The sequence below is a fragment of the Bufo bufo genome, chromosome 3 (genome assembly GCF_905171765.1).
Source record: "Bufo bufo chromosome 3, aBufBuf1.1, whole genome shotgun sequence".
Lineage (NCBI taxonomy): Eukaryota > Metazoa > Chordata > Amphibia > Anura > Bufonidae > Bufo > Bufo bufo.
This window is the reverse complement of record NC_053391.1, coordinates 396,877,946-396,891,936: the sequence shown is the minus strand read 5'-3', so window position 1 is coordinate 396,891,936 and position 13,991 is coordinate 396,877,946. Positions and strand designations below refer to the sequence as shown.

General features: G+C 43.7%; 1 protein-coding gene across 2 annotated transcripts in view; it reads left to right on the top strand.

The window, feature by feature from the left end:
* The window catches only part of PSPH (phosphoserine phosphatase), a 48,788-nt gene that overhangs the window by 19,091 nt on the left and 15,706 nt on the right, over positions 1–13,991 (top strand). For both annotated transcript variants that reach the window (XM_040424808.1, XM_040424809.1), the window contains 2 exons: positions 549–694; positions 3,227–3,375. In XM_040424808.1, the coding sequence (XP_040280742.1) occupies positions 549–694; positions 3,227–3,375 (295 nt within the window). The remainder of the gene's footprint in view (positions 1–548; positions 695–3,226; positions 3,376–13,991) is intronic.

The window sequence follows — 13,991 nt, the reverse complement described above, 5'->3', positions numbered from 1 at the left end:
AAAAATGTGCACTGTGAATTGTTGGGCACTGGGTTTTGATACTGATGTACTACAAATCCTATTATCCACTTTAGTAAAGGGAGACTTGTTTATTTTCTACAACTGGCCTGGTTACTGACTCTATTCGCAGGCCGCAGCACCTACATCTCCTGCGCCCGCACCAAACCCACAACACCAAGGGGACCCCAACTATTATCAGACAGGAGACCCAACAACATAGTGTGTCCCGAGGGAAGAAATGGTGCACCCTCCTAACAATGCCCTGGCCCAAAGGACCATAGGTGTGAGGATTACTATTTCAGCCAGAGCCACTAACGCTCCCATCCTCCGCAGTTTGCGGCTTATTTGCCCCATGCAATGCATTTTTTTATCAGATACCTCCACATCTGGGGTATGTAAGGGCAAACCTCATTACTACTAGAAATCCTGCCAATGCCAGGTCAGACTAGATGGACGGAGTCACGAGTGTGCATTTGATGTATTCTGTTACATTTCAGGTTTTAGTGATCATGCTCACTTTCATAATTTAAACTTTTATCTTTTTACAGAGACCTCATTCACCGACTGCACCAGCGAAATGTCCAGGTTTTCCTGATATCTGGAGGATTTCGTAGCATTGTGGAACATGTAGCCGCAGAATTGGACATCCCAATCACTAATGTGTATGCAAACAGGCTCAAGTTTTATTTCAATGGTATGGCTTGGCCAGCTTTAGACTATTTCTTCTTGCAATCTGATTCATAAATACTAATTACATACTTTTACAATGCAGCGTTTTTCTCCCATTTAATTTTAGGAAATGTAAACTATCAGTAGTGTGTGGATTTACAGTGGATAGTTTAGAGAATTAGCTTCATGGAGATTGCTGAAGCGCTTGGGTGGACAGGAATCGCACAATGTGCTGCTTATTTTAGGACTTATTGTTCTCAGAAGAAGCACATTCTCCATGTAAAATCAGGAATATGAAACAAGAGTAGACTCTTAGAAGTCTTACTCAGTACAAAGATGACACGTGAATTAAATCAGAACCTATGGTCCACTAGGCTATTTTCACATCTGCGTAATAGATTCAATTTGGATCATCCCTTGTCCATTCCATCATACTTGAGGGCAACAGTAGTAGTGCATGCAGCACAATCTCTCACATCAAATTGGAATAACCTGACAAACCCTATTATAAATGTATTAGTTCCTTTACTGCACAATGTACAGACCATAAGTTTGGACACACCTTCTCATTCAAAGAGTTTTCTTTATTTTCATGACTATGAAGGCATCAAAACTATGAATTAACACATGTGGAATTATATACATAACAAACAAGTGTGAAACAACTGAACATATGTAATATTCTAGGTTCTTCAAAGTAGCCACCTTTTGCTTTGATTACTGCTTTGCACACTCTTGGCATTCTCTTGATGAGCTTCAAGAGGTAGTCCCCTGAAATGGTTTTCACTTCACAGTTGTGCCCTGTCAGGTTTAATAAGTGTGATTTCTTGCCTTATAAATGGGGTTGGGACCATCAGTTGCGTTGAGGAGAAGTCAGGTGGATACACAGCTGATAGTCCTACTGAATAGACTGTTTGAATTTGTATTATGGCAAGAAAAAAGCAGCTAAAGAAAAACGAGTGACCATCATTACTTTAAGAAATGAAGGTCAGTCAGTCAGCCGGAAAATTGGGAAAACTTTGAAAGTAAGGGCTATTTGACCATGAAGGAGAGTGATGGGGTGCTGCGCCAGATGACCTGGCCTCCACAGTCACCGGACCTGAACCCAATCGAGATGGTTTGGGGTGAGCTGGACCGCAGAGTGAAGGCAAAAGGGCCAACAAGTGCTAAGCATCCCTGGGAACTCCTTCAAGACTGTTGGAAGACCATTTCAGGGGACTACCTCTTGAAGCTCATCAAGAGAATGCCAAGAGTGTGCAAAGCAGTAATCAAAGCAAAAGGTGGCTACTTTGAAGAACCTAGAATATGACATATTTTCAGTTGTTTCACACTTGTTTGTTATGTATATAATTCCACGTGTTAATTCATAGTTTTGATGCCTTCATAGTCATGAAAATAAAGAAAACTCTTTGAATGAGAAGGTGTGTCCAAACTTTTGGTCTGTACTGTATGTTCTTCATGTGATGGATTCTGCCGTGCATTGTGTAGATAAATGGAATTAGATATGCCGCCAGTGTAAGATCGGTGGCGGTCTGAACACTAGAACCCACATCGTTGTAAGAATAAATGTGCAGAGCTATCATTCACAGATCTTGTGAGTGGGGATTCTAACATTTGACCTCACACCAATCATATATTAAAGGGGATCACTGGGAATAATTTAAAATGATCACCAGCAACCTATCCTAGAATGTGAGTAGCACTGGTTGCTGCCTAGGGGGTCAGTAGGGTGGACCTCACTACACTCTGGCACTTGCATATACTACACATTGGTGAGTTTTCCTGTCGGGCTGCTCAGCCATGATGGCATATCATTAGCCGGATCACAACATTACCATCTGTTGTATAGCATTTTAATGTGTAGTGAGGCCCCCCCTGCCACTCAACCCCTAGACAGCTCTATAAGTGGTGGCAACCAGTCCTGTTCACATTCTAGGATAGGTTACTGGCAACTATTTTAAATCCTTCCCAGAGAACCCCTTTAAAGTCAAATTCCATCGATCTGATATCCGTGTTTAGAGTTATACAGCCCTCTAAACTTCCAGTCTCCATGACTTCAAATTGTGTTCACTAGTATTATGTTTCCTGGACTTTCCTAACTTCTTCAGAGCCTCCACTCCTTTTCAAAGGTTCCTGTATTCAGTTCATTATCCCTTTTTATACAGCTCCTATTAGAGTGAATATGGGCATTAAAGGGGTTGTTCAGACTACAGATATTGATTATCTATCCTCAGGATAGGTAATCAATATAAAATAGATGGTGGTCCAACACCCCGCAATCAGCTGTTTCTGGCCACCGGAAACTATACCGTGTAAGGAGCTAGAAACAGAAGGCTCTGTATAATATGTCGTTTCTGGCCCTTGCATACTACAGCTCAGCTACCATTGACTTGAATAGGAGGTAAGCTGCAGTATTCCGGCACCGCCACTACACAGTACACTAAGCTAGTGGCCAGAAACAGCTGATCAGTGAGGTGCTAGGTGTCAGACCCCAACTAATCTGATATTGATGACTCCAGAGGATACATATCAATATGTAACCATGTTATATTTTAAGGTGAATATGCTGGCTTTGATGAGGCACAGCTCACTGCAGAATCTGGTGGTAAAGGAAAAGTGATCGGCTTATTAAAGGAGAAGTATGGCTTACACCATGTAGTAATGATTGGCGATGGAGCTACTGACATGGAAGCCTGTCCTCCTGCTGTAAGTATTATTTCAAACTGGGTTTTTGTTACTAAAGCATGGGACAAATATAGGCAAGTTAGAGGAATTTAAAAAGTTCTTGAGGTGGATGAAAGAGATGGGAATTTTAGTCCACAAAGAATGGTTGGAAAAAATGAAACTCAGAGATAATGCTGTTAGGGTTGTTTCGGGTATCAAATTTTTGATACCCAATCAATACTTTTGTCTGGTATCGACCTCGATGCCGGGATTTGCCTTTTTTCGATACTAGGCTTCGCTATTGCGCAGTCTAGTATCAGAGAACATGGAGCGTACTGCTCTCAGCGTTCTCAGCAGCACAGGGGTGAAGGAAGCACTCTCTCCCTCCCCCTGTGCTGCTGCCACCAAAGAGGAGAGAGGCAGGCGCACTGCGCCACCAATAAACGTTTAATACAAATCCAGGAGTAGAGTGCTGGCGGGGCGCTGCGATCAGCAGCAGTTAACCCCTCAGGTGCCACACTGCCTCCTGTATTAAATGTTAATTATCATTGGTGCGCCCTCCTCCCCAGTATTAAAATCATTGGTGGCGCAGTGCACCCCCTCCCCTCAACCACCCCCCCCTCCCAGTATTAAAATCATTGGTGGCGCAGTGCATCCCCTCCCCTCAACCCCCCCCAGTATTAAAATCATTGGTGGCAGTGGCCACAGGGCTCTATTAGGGTGAATAAGACCAGGGATTAAAAGATCCCAGGTTCTAGCTCCTAAGGGGGGAAATAGTTATTAAATAAAGAGTTAAAGGGTTTCTACCACTTCGTTTTCACATACTTAGCTTTCAGACACTAGCGATCCGCTAGTGTCTGCTCTACCAAACAATCCTAATATAACTGTTTATTGTCCTGCCGTTTCGCTAAAAATCTAACTTATATTGATATGCTAATGAGCCTCTAGGTGCTATGGGGGCGTCATTAGCACCTAGAGGCTCGGTCTACCTTCACAAACTGCCGCCGCCCAGCACGCCCCTCCAGCCCGCCCATCTCCTCCAGAATGCGGTCCTCCCTGTGAGCCAGCGGACGAATTCTCGCACATGCGCGTCTGTATTCGGCGCATGCGCAGTGAATGTCTGACCGCTCCCTGCACAGACATCTCCACTGCGCCTGTTCCTCGGAGCACTATGACGTCATCGGCGCAGGCGCAGTAGAGATGCCTGAGCAGGGAGCGGTCAGACATTCACTGCGCATGCTCGAGAATTCGTCCACTGGCTCACAGGGAGGATCGCATTCCGGAGGAGATGGGCGGGCTGGAGGGACGCACTGGGCGGCGGCATTTTGTGAAGGTAGACTGAGCCTCTAGGTGCTAATGACGCCCCCATAGCACCTAGAGGCTCATTAGCATATCAATATAAGTTCGTTTTTTAGCGAAACGGCTGCACAATAAGCTATTATATTAGGATTGTTTGGTAGAGCAGACACTAGCGGATCGCTAGTGTCTGAAAGCTAATTATGTGAAAACGTGGTAGAAACCCTTTTAAGAAAAGAAAACTAAATATTAAAGGGGTATTCCCATCTTGCTTATTCAGCCTCACCTGCAGTCACTCTGTTGTTCACTTCCTGGTTTTCTGCAGCTAAGGCTGGGCGGGCTTGGGCAGCTTGAGTGAAGGCTGGCCACACCTCCTTATGACATCACACTGAGAGCTGAGTTCTTAGTGCTAGTTCATGTGAAGATTATGAGTCATCAGTCTGGCAGCCTGAAATGTCTGTGAGGCCCCTCCCCCTGCTGGGGAATCCACAGAGAGCCGTGATAAGTGAGCTCAGTGTACAGTAACATGTGGCTGTCCTGCAGTTTTACACACAATCTCAGTCTGATCTTTTACAAACCCATTCTGTGCCGCAAACACTAATTCCATATTATACATTAGCTCAAAAGATTGTCAGCCAGTAGACTTATAATCTGTGCATTTGATTCCCATAAAACCTGACCATCCCCCACCACTGATGCAGATTTATTTCTATTACAGCTGTACTAAAATTGTGTATAAACCTTACACTATGTACATCTAGCTCAGGAACATGTTTCTTCTCCAGTCTCCTATCCTAAGTTTGGCTCAAGGGCTTCCTATACAGCTTAGCTACATCTTTATCATACTCTCCCACCATCCTTGAGGTTGACGGTCCACCTATAAAGCTCTGCTACAACTCTTTACTTTATTCCACCATCACTGAGGCTGACCATCCGCTTATACAGCTATATATATATAGTCATTTCCACACTAGCAACGGAACAACTTTTTATACAGCTTTGCTACATCTGTCTCCCCCTCCACCACTAGCATTTTGGATGAAATGCTTCCTATACAGCTCTGCTACATCTGTCTTCCTCTACACTACCAGGACCTCCACTTCATAATGTCCTATGGAGGGACACAGGGGACACAAATATGTAATGGAGGGACACTGAATTTCATTTGTTAGACACCTATAATGAAATATAGTGTACATGAACACAGATGTAGCAGAGTTGTAAAAGAAGATCAACGTACATGAAGATCAAACAGAATTTGAGAAAGAGGGCATGCCGGAGAAGTATCGAGGACCAGGACAACATCATTTTTATTTGAATAAATGCACCACCAAATCCACCAACGATTTTACATTAGATTACAATAATGGAATTCAGGATGAACTCTGTTATAGAATGGAGGGACACAGAGGGGACGCCATTATGGAGTGAAAGGACACAGAGTGGAGGACATTATGAAGTAGAGGGACAAAGGGGACGCAATGTCCCTCCATTCTCTCATCATAATGTCCTCCCCTCTCTGTCCCCTCACTCCATAATGGCGTCCCTGTATCACTACACTTCAGAATGTCACCCCCCTCTGTGTCCCTCCATTCATTGTCGCCCCCCCCCCCTGTGTCCCTCCATTCAATAATGCAGCAGCCACTATGAACACAACCAGAACTGAGCAGCCATAAATCCCCCACAGCTCCATTGCTGTAGTCCAGAGTCTGACCCTGAAAGGATTTGGACCTCTACGACAACCTTGGTTTGAGACACTGACGTCAGGAGAGAGGTTTCTCAGTTGGCAATAATAGACACACACATCACTGAGGCTACTTTCACACCTTCGTTTAGGTCGGATCCGTCTGGTATGTGCCCAGACGGATCCGCACCTATAATGCAAACGCTTAGATCCGTTCAGAACGGATCCGTTTGCATTACCATGAACAAAAAAAAAAAAAAAAAGTTGTTTTTTTTTTTTTTTTTTTGTTCATGATAATGCAAACAGATCCGTTTTGACTTTACATTGAAAGTCAATAGGAGACGGATCCGTTTGAAAATTGAGCCATACTGTGTCAACTTCAAACGGATCCGTCCCCATTGACTTACATTGTAAGTCTGGACGGATCCGTTTGCCTCCGCACGGCCAGGCGGACACCCGAACGCTGCAAGCTGCGTTCAGGTGTCCGCCTGCTGAGCGGAGCGGAGGACAAACGGAGCCAGACTGATGTATTCTGAGCGGATCCGCATCCATTCAGAATGCATTAGGGCTGGACGGATCCGTTCGGGGCCGCTTGTGAGCCCCTTCAAACGGAACTCACAAGCAGAGCCCCGAACGCTAGTGTGAAAGTAGCCTGAGAAACACTCAAATTTTATTATGCTATAGCTTGGCCTCATATAGGCAGTAGAAAGGTTTGCATAACGACAGCGTTAAACCAATCAAATGATAAACATTGATGCTCATACAGATACTACCGGAACATCCTTTTATGGGTATGTAATACGTCACATATAAGAATGTACGCAGTTGTGCCGAATGACCCTGAGTGAAACAGAACATTTGTTCTAGTTATGGGAGATTCCCAGAATCTGTCCTAAGACAGATAAGTGAACCTAACTCACAGCGGGGGGGGGGAGATGTGAAGTGCGTGGGTGAGATATTATAACAATTCTGTACATCTTAGAGAAGACAAGATGGAGTCACCTTTCCCTTCAGACCCCATCCTGCCTCATGTCCTCTGCTCCTGCAGAAAAAGGCACAAAGGAATAGCGCGGCCACCTGGCGCTGATCTTTATTTCTTTGTGCTGCGTCCAAAACGGAGCTGCGCATGCAATGGATTTCACACGTGTTGGCATACCCACACGACATAAATTTTTTTATAAATACAGAAAAACCAAATTTAGTAAAGAAATTGAGCTTTATTGTGAACGTAATTAACATGTTTATTTTAAAATAAACTTCAAATCAACAAGCATAAAAGAAAAAATTTTTATTTTCTAAAGAGATGTCTTCGAACCAAGTCTTCCTTTGGAGGACATTCAATTGGTGCAATATTTTTTGGTAAAGCTGGCAAGGCCGATTGCCATGTCGATTTGATTTTTCCCTCTGCAAATTCCAGAATTTTAGATAGTATTGGCAGTAGAAATTCTTGAACGTGGTTCATATAGGATTTTCACCACCCATGCTTTTCTCGCTTTACTGTACTCGAATCTGTATCTCTTCTGTGGCTCCTCACCCTCTGTGTCTACAAATTCTTTTAAAACAGCCTGTACTCTGCCCACATTTGAATTGTGGTCCAAAACAGCTAGCGTGGTTCTAGCAACCATGGCATCATAATAAAAATGTACCCTTTTTGGGCGATACTTTAGTACACTCGAATGAAAAACCTCCAATTCACCGGTGTGGCAAAAAATACAAAGATGTTGAATGTCCTTCAAAAGTGACTGATTAATAATAATGCTTTTTAGTTTATCATATGCAGCGGAGTCGTTTGTGAGCCACTTTGTATCAGTTATCCCGGTTTCATGATGGCACTTTGAGTAGGTATTGTCTGATTCCCATTCGTGAATATTGAGTACGTGTTGTAAAATGGACTTCCATCTGGCTATCAATTCAGCTGGGTCTGCGTCAGTTTCTTGACCACCACCAAAGATGATTTTTAAATCGATGGTATCCATGGTGACAGTGATGCACAATGTTTTGTTTTGGAAGCAGTTAGTAGCTTCTGTCCCATAGACTTGGCCAGATGCCATACATCGAACTGATGCCTGATCCTGGGATAGTCTTCTCTTATTAGTTTGCGAATGCCTACATGCCGATCTGTTGCCACTATTCGAACATTGACACCGCTATCAATAATTCGGTCTATAGTTTCTTTGAAAGCTTTTTTCTCAAGGCTTACCGAATTAACCGGTGGAATAAACTGTTGTACATTGAAGTCAACAATTTTGGTAAGTTCAGTCTCCATCATTGTATAAATACAATATTTTGCCAAAAATCTAGGGCTGTCGGATTGACCGTCCCCTGCCAAGCATACTGCTCTTGTTCCCAGTATGGATATAATATCAGCACAATTTTTTTTCCCACTCTTCACTTATCATCGGGAATATATACCTTGGCTGGTTCCGGTAATGTGTCGCCTGTGATATCATCGACACATTGATCAGCTGAAAGAAATTTTTTATTTTTGTGAAATGGCTACCGCTTAGAACAATAGCACTGGACAATAGAAGGTTGCCAGCCGCAATTCGATTTACACTCGGCTGGCTGGTCCACAGTTGTTGAATGTGTCCACGTACACCTTTTACATCCAGATTAATTGCCGATCCAATCTCCCTGATCTTCAGATGAGTACGTTTTGATCCACAGGTTTTTCGGTATTGGCAAGGAATCAGAGACCAAACTTTCAAGGCAACTTTGAAAAACAATAAATTTTTTATCTAAAACGGGTTCTTTTAGATCTCCACAGATAATATCCATTTGATCAGGATCTATCGTTACTTCGTCTAGTGGTTCAATTTCATCTTCAGAATCATCAATAAATGTGGATAAATCCTCATCTTCCTCGGATTCTGGATGGTCAAGTGGATTAAACTGTGGATCTTCTTCTATTACATGTATTTCATCTTGGACTTCTTCATATGTTTTTGCCATCTCTATTTTTTTGCAAAATTGTATTTTTTTTTTTTATATTTAAAGGTGACTTTTTTTTATTTCTACTGTTCACATTTTTGCCTTCACACACTGGGGTGGACGAAAAAATAAAAGGGTGATCTGTCTATGGCTTCTATGTCTTCATTCATGGAATCATTATTTCTTTTTTTGGATTGGTTTGAATGTTCTATATCTTCTTCCGAAGAAAGTTTACTGTGCCCATTATCCGAACTGTTGGATTCATTCAAGTGTGCTTTCTCTGTTTCCATTGCTGTATTTTCACTGATGGTAACTTTTTTATTTATTTATTTTTTTCAATTTTGAAAATGTTGCCTTCCCAATTTTGAGCTTGTCCACCAATAAACGGCACTGTGTTCCACGTTGACGATGCCTTATTTTGTTGGTCTGACTGCCAATATTTACTTTTCTTACAATACAAGTCTGTATTGGTTGATTTGTCCTTCTTTGATGGCTGACTTGAGTTTCAATTTGCAAATCCGTATCGGTTATAGTAGCAGTCAATGGAAGGTGGAGTTGGATTGTGCTTCCAAGCAAATTCATTTCACCAGTAAAAATTACGTTCCCTGTTGAAATAACAGCATCAGACCGAACTTGTGAAGAAGGCATATTTGCAACCTTTATTTTCTTAGTTCTCCTTCTCGCAGATGGTGAAGTCTGCAACATGGGCATTCTTACAGCTGCACATTGATTTTCTACACTCACTGTCTTTTCTGAAATATGTTCAGAAGGGGTATCCGATCGCAAGTCCAAACTCTGGAATGATTCAGAGGTCGATTGGCTTTCTTCTGCTGTCCCTTCATTTGTATCTGATGACTCCTTTGTACTGTCCATATTTTTGGGGAAAATGGAGGGAATTGCATCTGGACGTATTTTTTTGCGTAATAAACCAGGTTCGTAAGAAAAAAAAAAAATCTAAGTGCTTAGAGCAAAGTCGATAATGGTCATGTGTTTTTTTTGATTCCATGATTTTTTTTCAACCCATCCTTCTACGTTTGGAAAATGCTGGGGTGCCTGTTCAATCCATTTTCTGACTATTTGACGATCTTTTGGAAAAAAATGCATTATATTTTTTCCTTTATCCCTCAAGGTGTGTGAAAAACCTTTGATTATGCACGAGGGCATGTTTTCAAATTGTACATTTTGTTATCTATAATATAAATAAACCAAATAAATATTATTTTAAAATTTACTTCAGAAACAAATACACACTATAAATTGTAAGCCTGCACGTTATATATCGCCAAAGCAATCTAATCATGATAATTGCCAATTGCAAAAAGGTGATTTCTAGCCCATTCCATTGGGGGACACAGACCATGGGTATAGCTTAGGCCATTACTAGGAGGTGACACTATGCAAATAAGAAAAAACAGCTCCTCCTCCACTGGCTATACCTCAGTTTTTAGCTTAGTGTCAGATAAGGAGGCGACACTCCTGCAGGGTTGTCCCTGTAGTTTCTCTTCTCCTGTTTTTTTTCTCTATAGAGAACGCAGGGTCGCATGGTGCGTCCCTGGTCTCTTAGTGGAGCGAGCGCCGGGGTCGAATGGACGTCCCCGGCTACCTCCCCTTCCCCCCAGAAGATAAGTGGAACCGGGCTCGACCTGCAGCTCCGGTGGCCTACCAGATCCGGGGTCACCTAGTCCTGCCCTCTTTCCAGATCACTGCCACTCCTTGTGCCAGATGACTGAGGAGGTGACCCCGCTGGTCCGGAACAGAGGGTGAAGACTGCAGGACTCGGATAAGTACAATGGCTCTCCTGCAATCTCCCCCTCCCCCATACTAGCTGTGTGACGCGGTTCTTAAGGCTTACCTGTGGATCAGAGGTGGCCTGCTGGATGGAGAGGGAGGAGGGATTCCTTCTTGGGGCTTTGATTAGTCGCAGCGCCTTGCTGCTGCGCCTTTTCCCGTTTGCACGGAGGGCTTTTTAACCCCTTCATCCGGGCGGTGGATGCCATTTTCGAAGCCGGGGTCAGCCTTTTTTCATATTTCCCGCGCGGGTTTCGCGTGATCTGTGACGCGACTGGGGGCGGAGCCTATCGCGTCTGCTCTGGCGCTTCCTCTTTGCCTCAGTGCTTCTCCACGCTTGGCTGCTCCTCACAGGTCACGGTAGGACTGTAGCGTTCTGCAAAGCTTTGGAGACCCCCGACTCCGGGATTGTCGCCATCATGCCTAGACCTGGGGCCCCCAAAAATCTAAAGCGGCAACTCAGGTCCCACTTGGAGCCTGTAAGGTATGCTGCCTGCCACCATCGGTTACAGGAGCCTGTGACTCTTGCCTGGCCTCAGGACAGGATCATCCTCCTCCTCCCCCTTCACCAATCCAGCCCAGTCCCTCCACCGCCCCTTCGGAGCCCTCCTGGGCCTCTGCCATATCTAGGGCGGCGGCGGACTTGGCATAAGTCTCGCGCTCCACCTCCCCGTGCCCCCCACAGAGGACACTCGACCATTAAGAGGCAGCATACGCAGCAGCGTCCCTCCTCGGATGACTATACTCTCTCCCCTCAATTGCGCCTAGCCCAGGGAGCCTCCTGGGCTAGGCGCAATCGAGCCTCTACATCACAACTTTGTAAGGCGGACACCTGGTCGTCCTTACATACCTTTACAAAGTTCTACCAGCTGCACTCTCTGGCGTCGGCTGATACTGCCCTAGGGTGCAAGGTATTGCAGGCTGTAGTTCCTGTTTAACCGTTGGACGTTTTCCCTCTGGAGGTGCTGGTCTTCCCACCCCATGGACTGCTTTAGGACATCCCATGGTCTGTGTCTTCCCCAATGGAATGGGCGAGAAAAGGAGATTTTTTGTGAAACTCACCTGTAAAATCTTTTTCTCGTCTTTTCCATTGGGGGACACAGCTCCCACCCATTCTTGTCTGTTGCAGGAGGGGTTGGTTCTATTATAGTGGGACCTTATGGTTAACGGCCCGATGGCGGTGTTCCTCGGTTCCGTTTTTCTTTGTTAATATTTGGTTTTTGATCTCCTTCTCCTACTGCTTTTGCATGCACTGAGGTCCTCCTGTTGGAGCATGGGGGTATAGCCAGTGGAGGAGGAGCTGTTTTTTCTTATTTGCATAGTGTCTCCTCCTAGTAATGGCCTAAGCTATACCCATGGTCTGTGTCCCCCAATGGAAAAGACGAGAAAAAGATTTTACAGGTGAGTTTCACAAAAAATCTCATTTTTACTGACCAAAAAATGCTGCAATAAATAATCACTTTATAAGACACAATGTGGGTGACAGTGCGGGGTTGGTGGATGGGCTGGAGTCAACTGTCGGTGGGCCCCGCGGACATAACTGTCTTTGTAGGTAAAGTCTGTCTTTACTGGTGATACAATTGCTATCCTATTGATAAACTCCTAATTGATAAAATCAACTGCCTCTGTGCTCACAGTGAATGCACTTCAACGAGCGGTCCGGCCGGCGAATAACTACAGTTCATCGCGCTCATGCTTCATTAATGAAGTTAAAGGAGCGTGAATGAATGACTGAAGTCATTCGCCTGCAGGACCGCTCGTTGAAGTGCATTCACTGTGAGCACAGAGGCAGTTGATTTTATCAATTAGGAGTTTATCAATAGGATAGCAATTGTATCACCAGTAAAGACAGAATTTACATACAAAGACAGTTATGTCCGCGGTTTAGGACACATGAGGGGAGAATTATAAAGTAATGCTGTTACACATAGGGTCATGAGGGGGAACAGCATAATATGCTATATGTGTATCTTTCACTCATATTGCATTTTATGCTGGCCCCCTTCATGGTCCTATGTGTCATAGCACACATCACCCATAACAGTGAATCATTTATAGGTCCACCATAACATTTCAAAATGCATCTATCCTCATAACAGTGCCATCCACAGATCCACCCTCCCTAACAGTGTCATCCACAGATCTCCCATAACAGTGCCATCCACAGATCCACCCTCCCTAACAGTGTCATCCACAGATCTCCCATAACAGTGCCATCCATTTTGCCATAAATAAATACCTATATCAATTTAAAAAAAAAATAAGTCAGTCATATTGATCAAATATACATCCATTAGATCAACTAATTAAAAAAATAAAATAACGTATCCAAATCTTAAAAATGAGCAACTAAAGTCAGAACTAAATGACTGATTGTGTAAATTTAAAATAACCAAGCTATATAAGTGGGCTGCACTGAAATAGATGGTGTTGACGTCCAAATTTTTTTTTGCTGCTTGGATGGGTAACCATTCACTTCATTGTAGCCACAAAATAAGCATACAGCACTTTGTATGCTGTCCGCATCAGTTGCTCCATAATGAGGTCAGCATACAGAATCTAATATATCCTCTTCTTGCTGATTTAGCATAAAAAAAAAAATAGCAATTTAAAAGGGGTTATGTTTTGGGGCTGCTAAATTTCTAAAGTACACATATGACAACAACATTTATTTTAGGATTGTCATCTTGAGAACAGCAAAACACACAATGGTAGTGTGCATATAGCCAAAGGCCTCACACACATTACAATTTGCTAACCATTTCACTTTTGAGGCGCATCTTAGAACGGGTCCATCATACACAGTCAATGGACTTATGTAGACCGCATCGTGGACCGCGGACTCATTCTCTACAATGGGTCCACGATCCAGAAGATGCAGTGCGTAAGCACCACAGAGTGCTTTAGTTGTGTTTCTAACCGTGCCTAGACCAAACAGAATTCACTACGGACTTAGGCC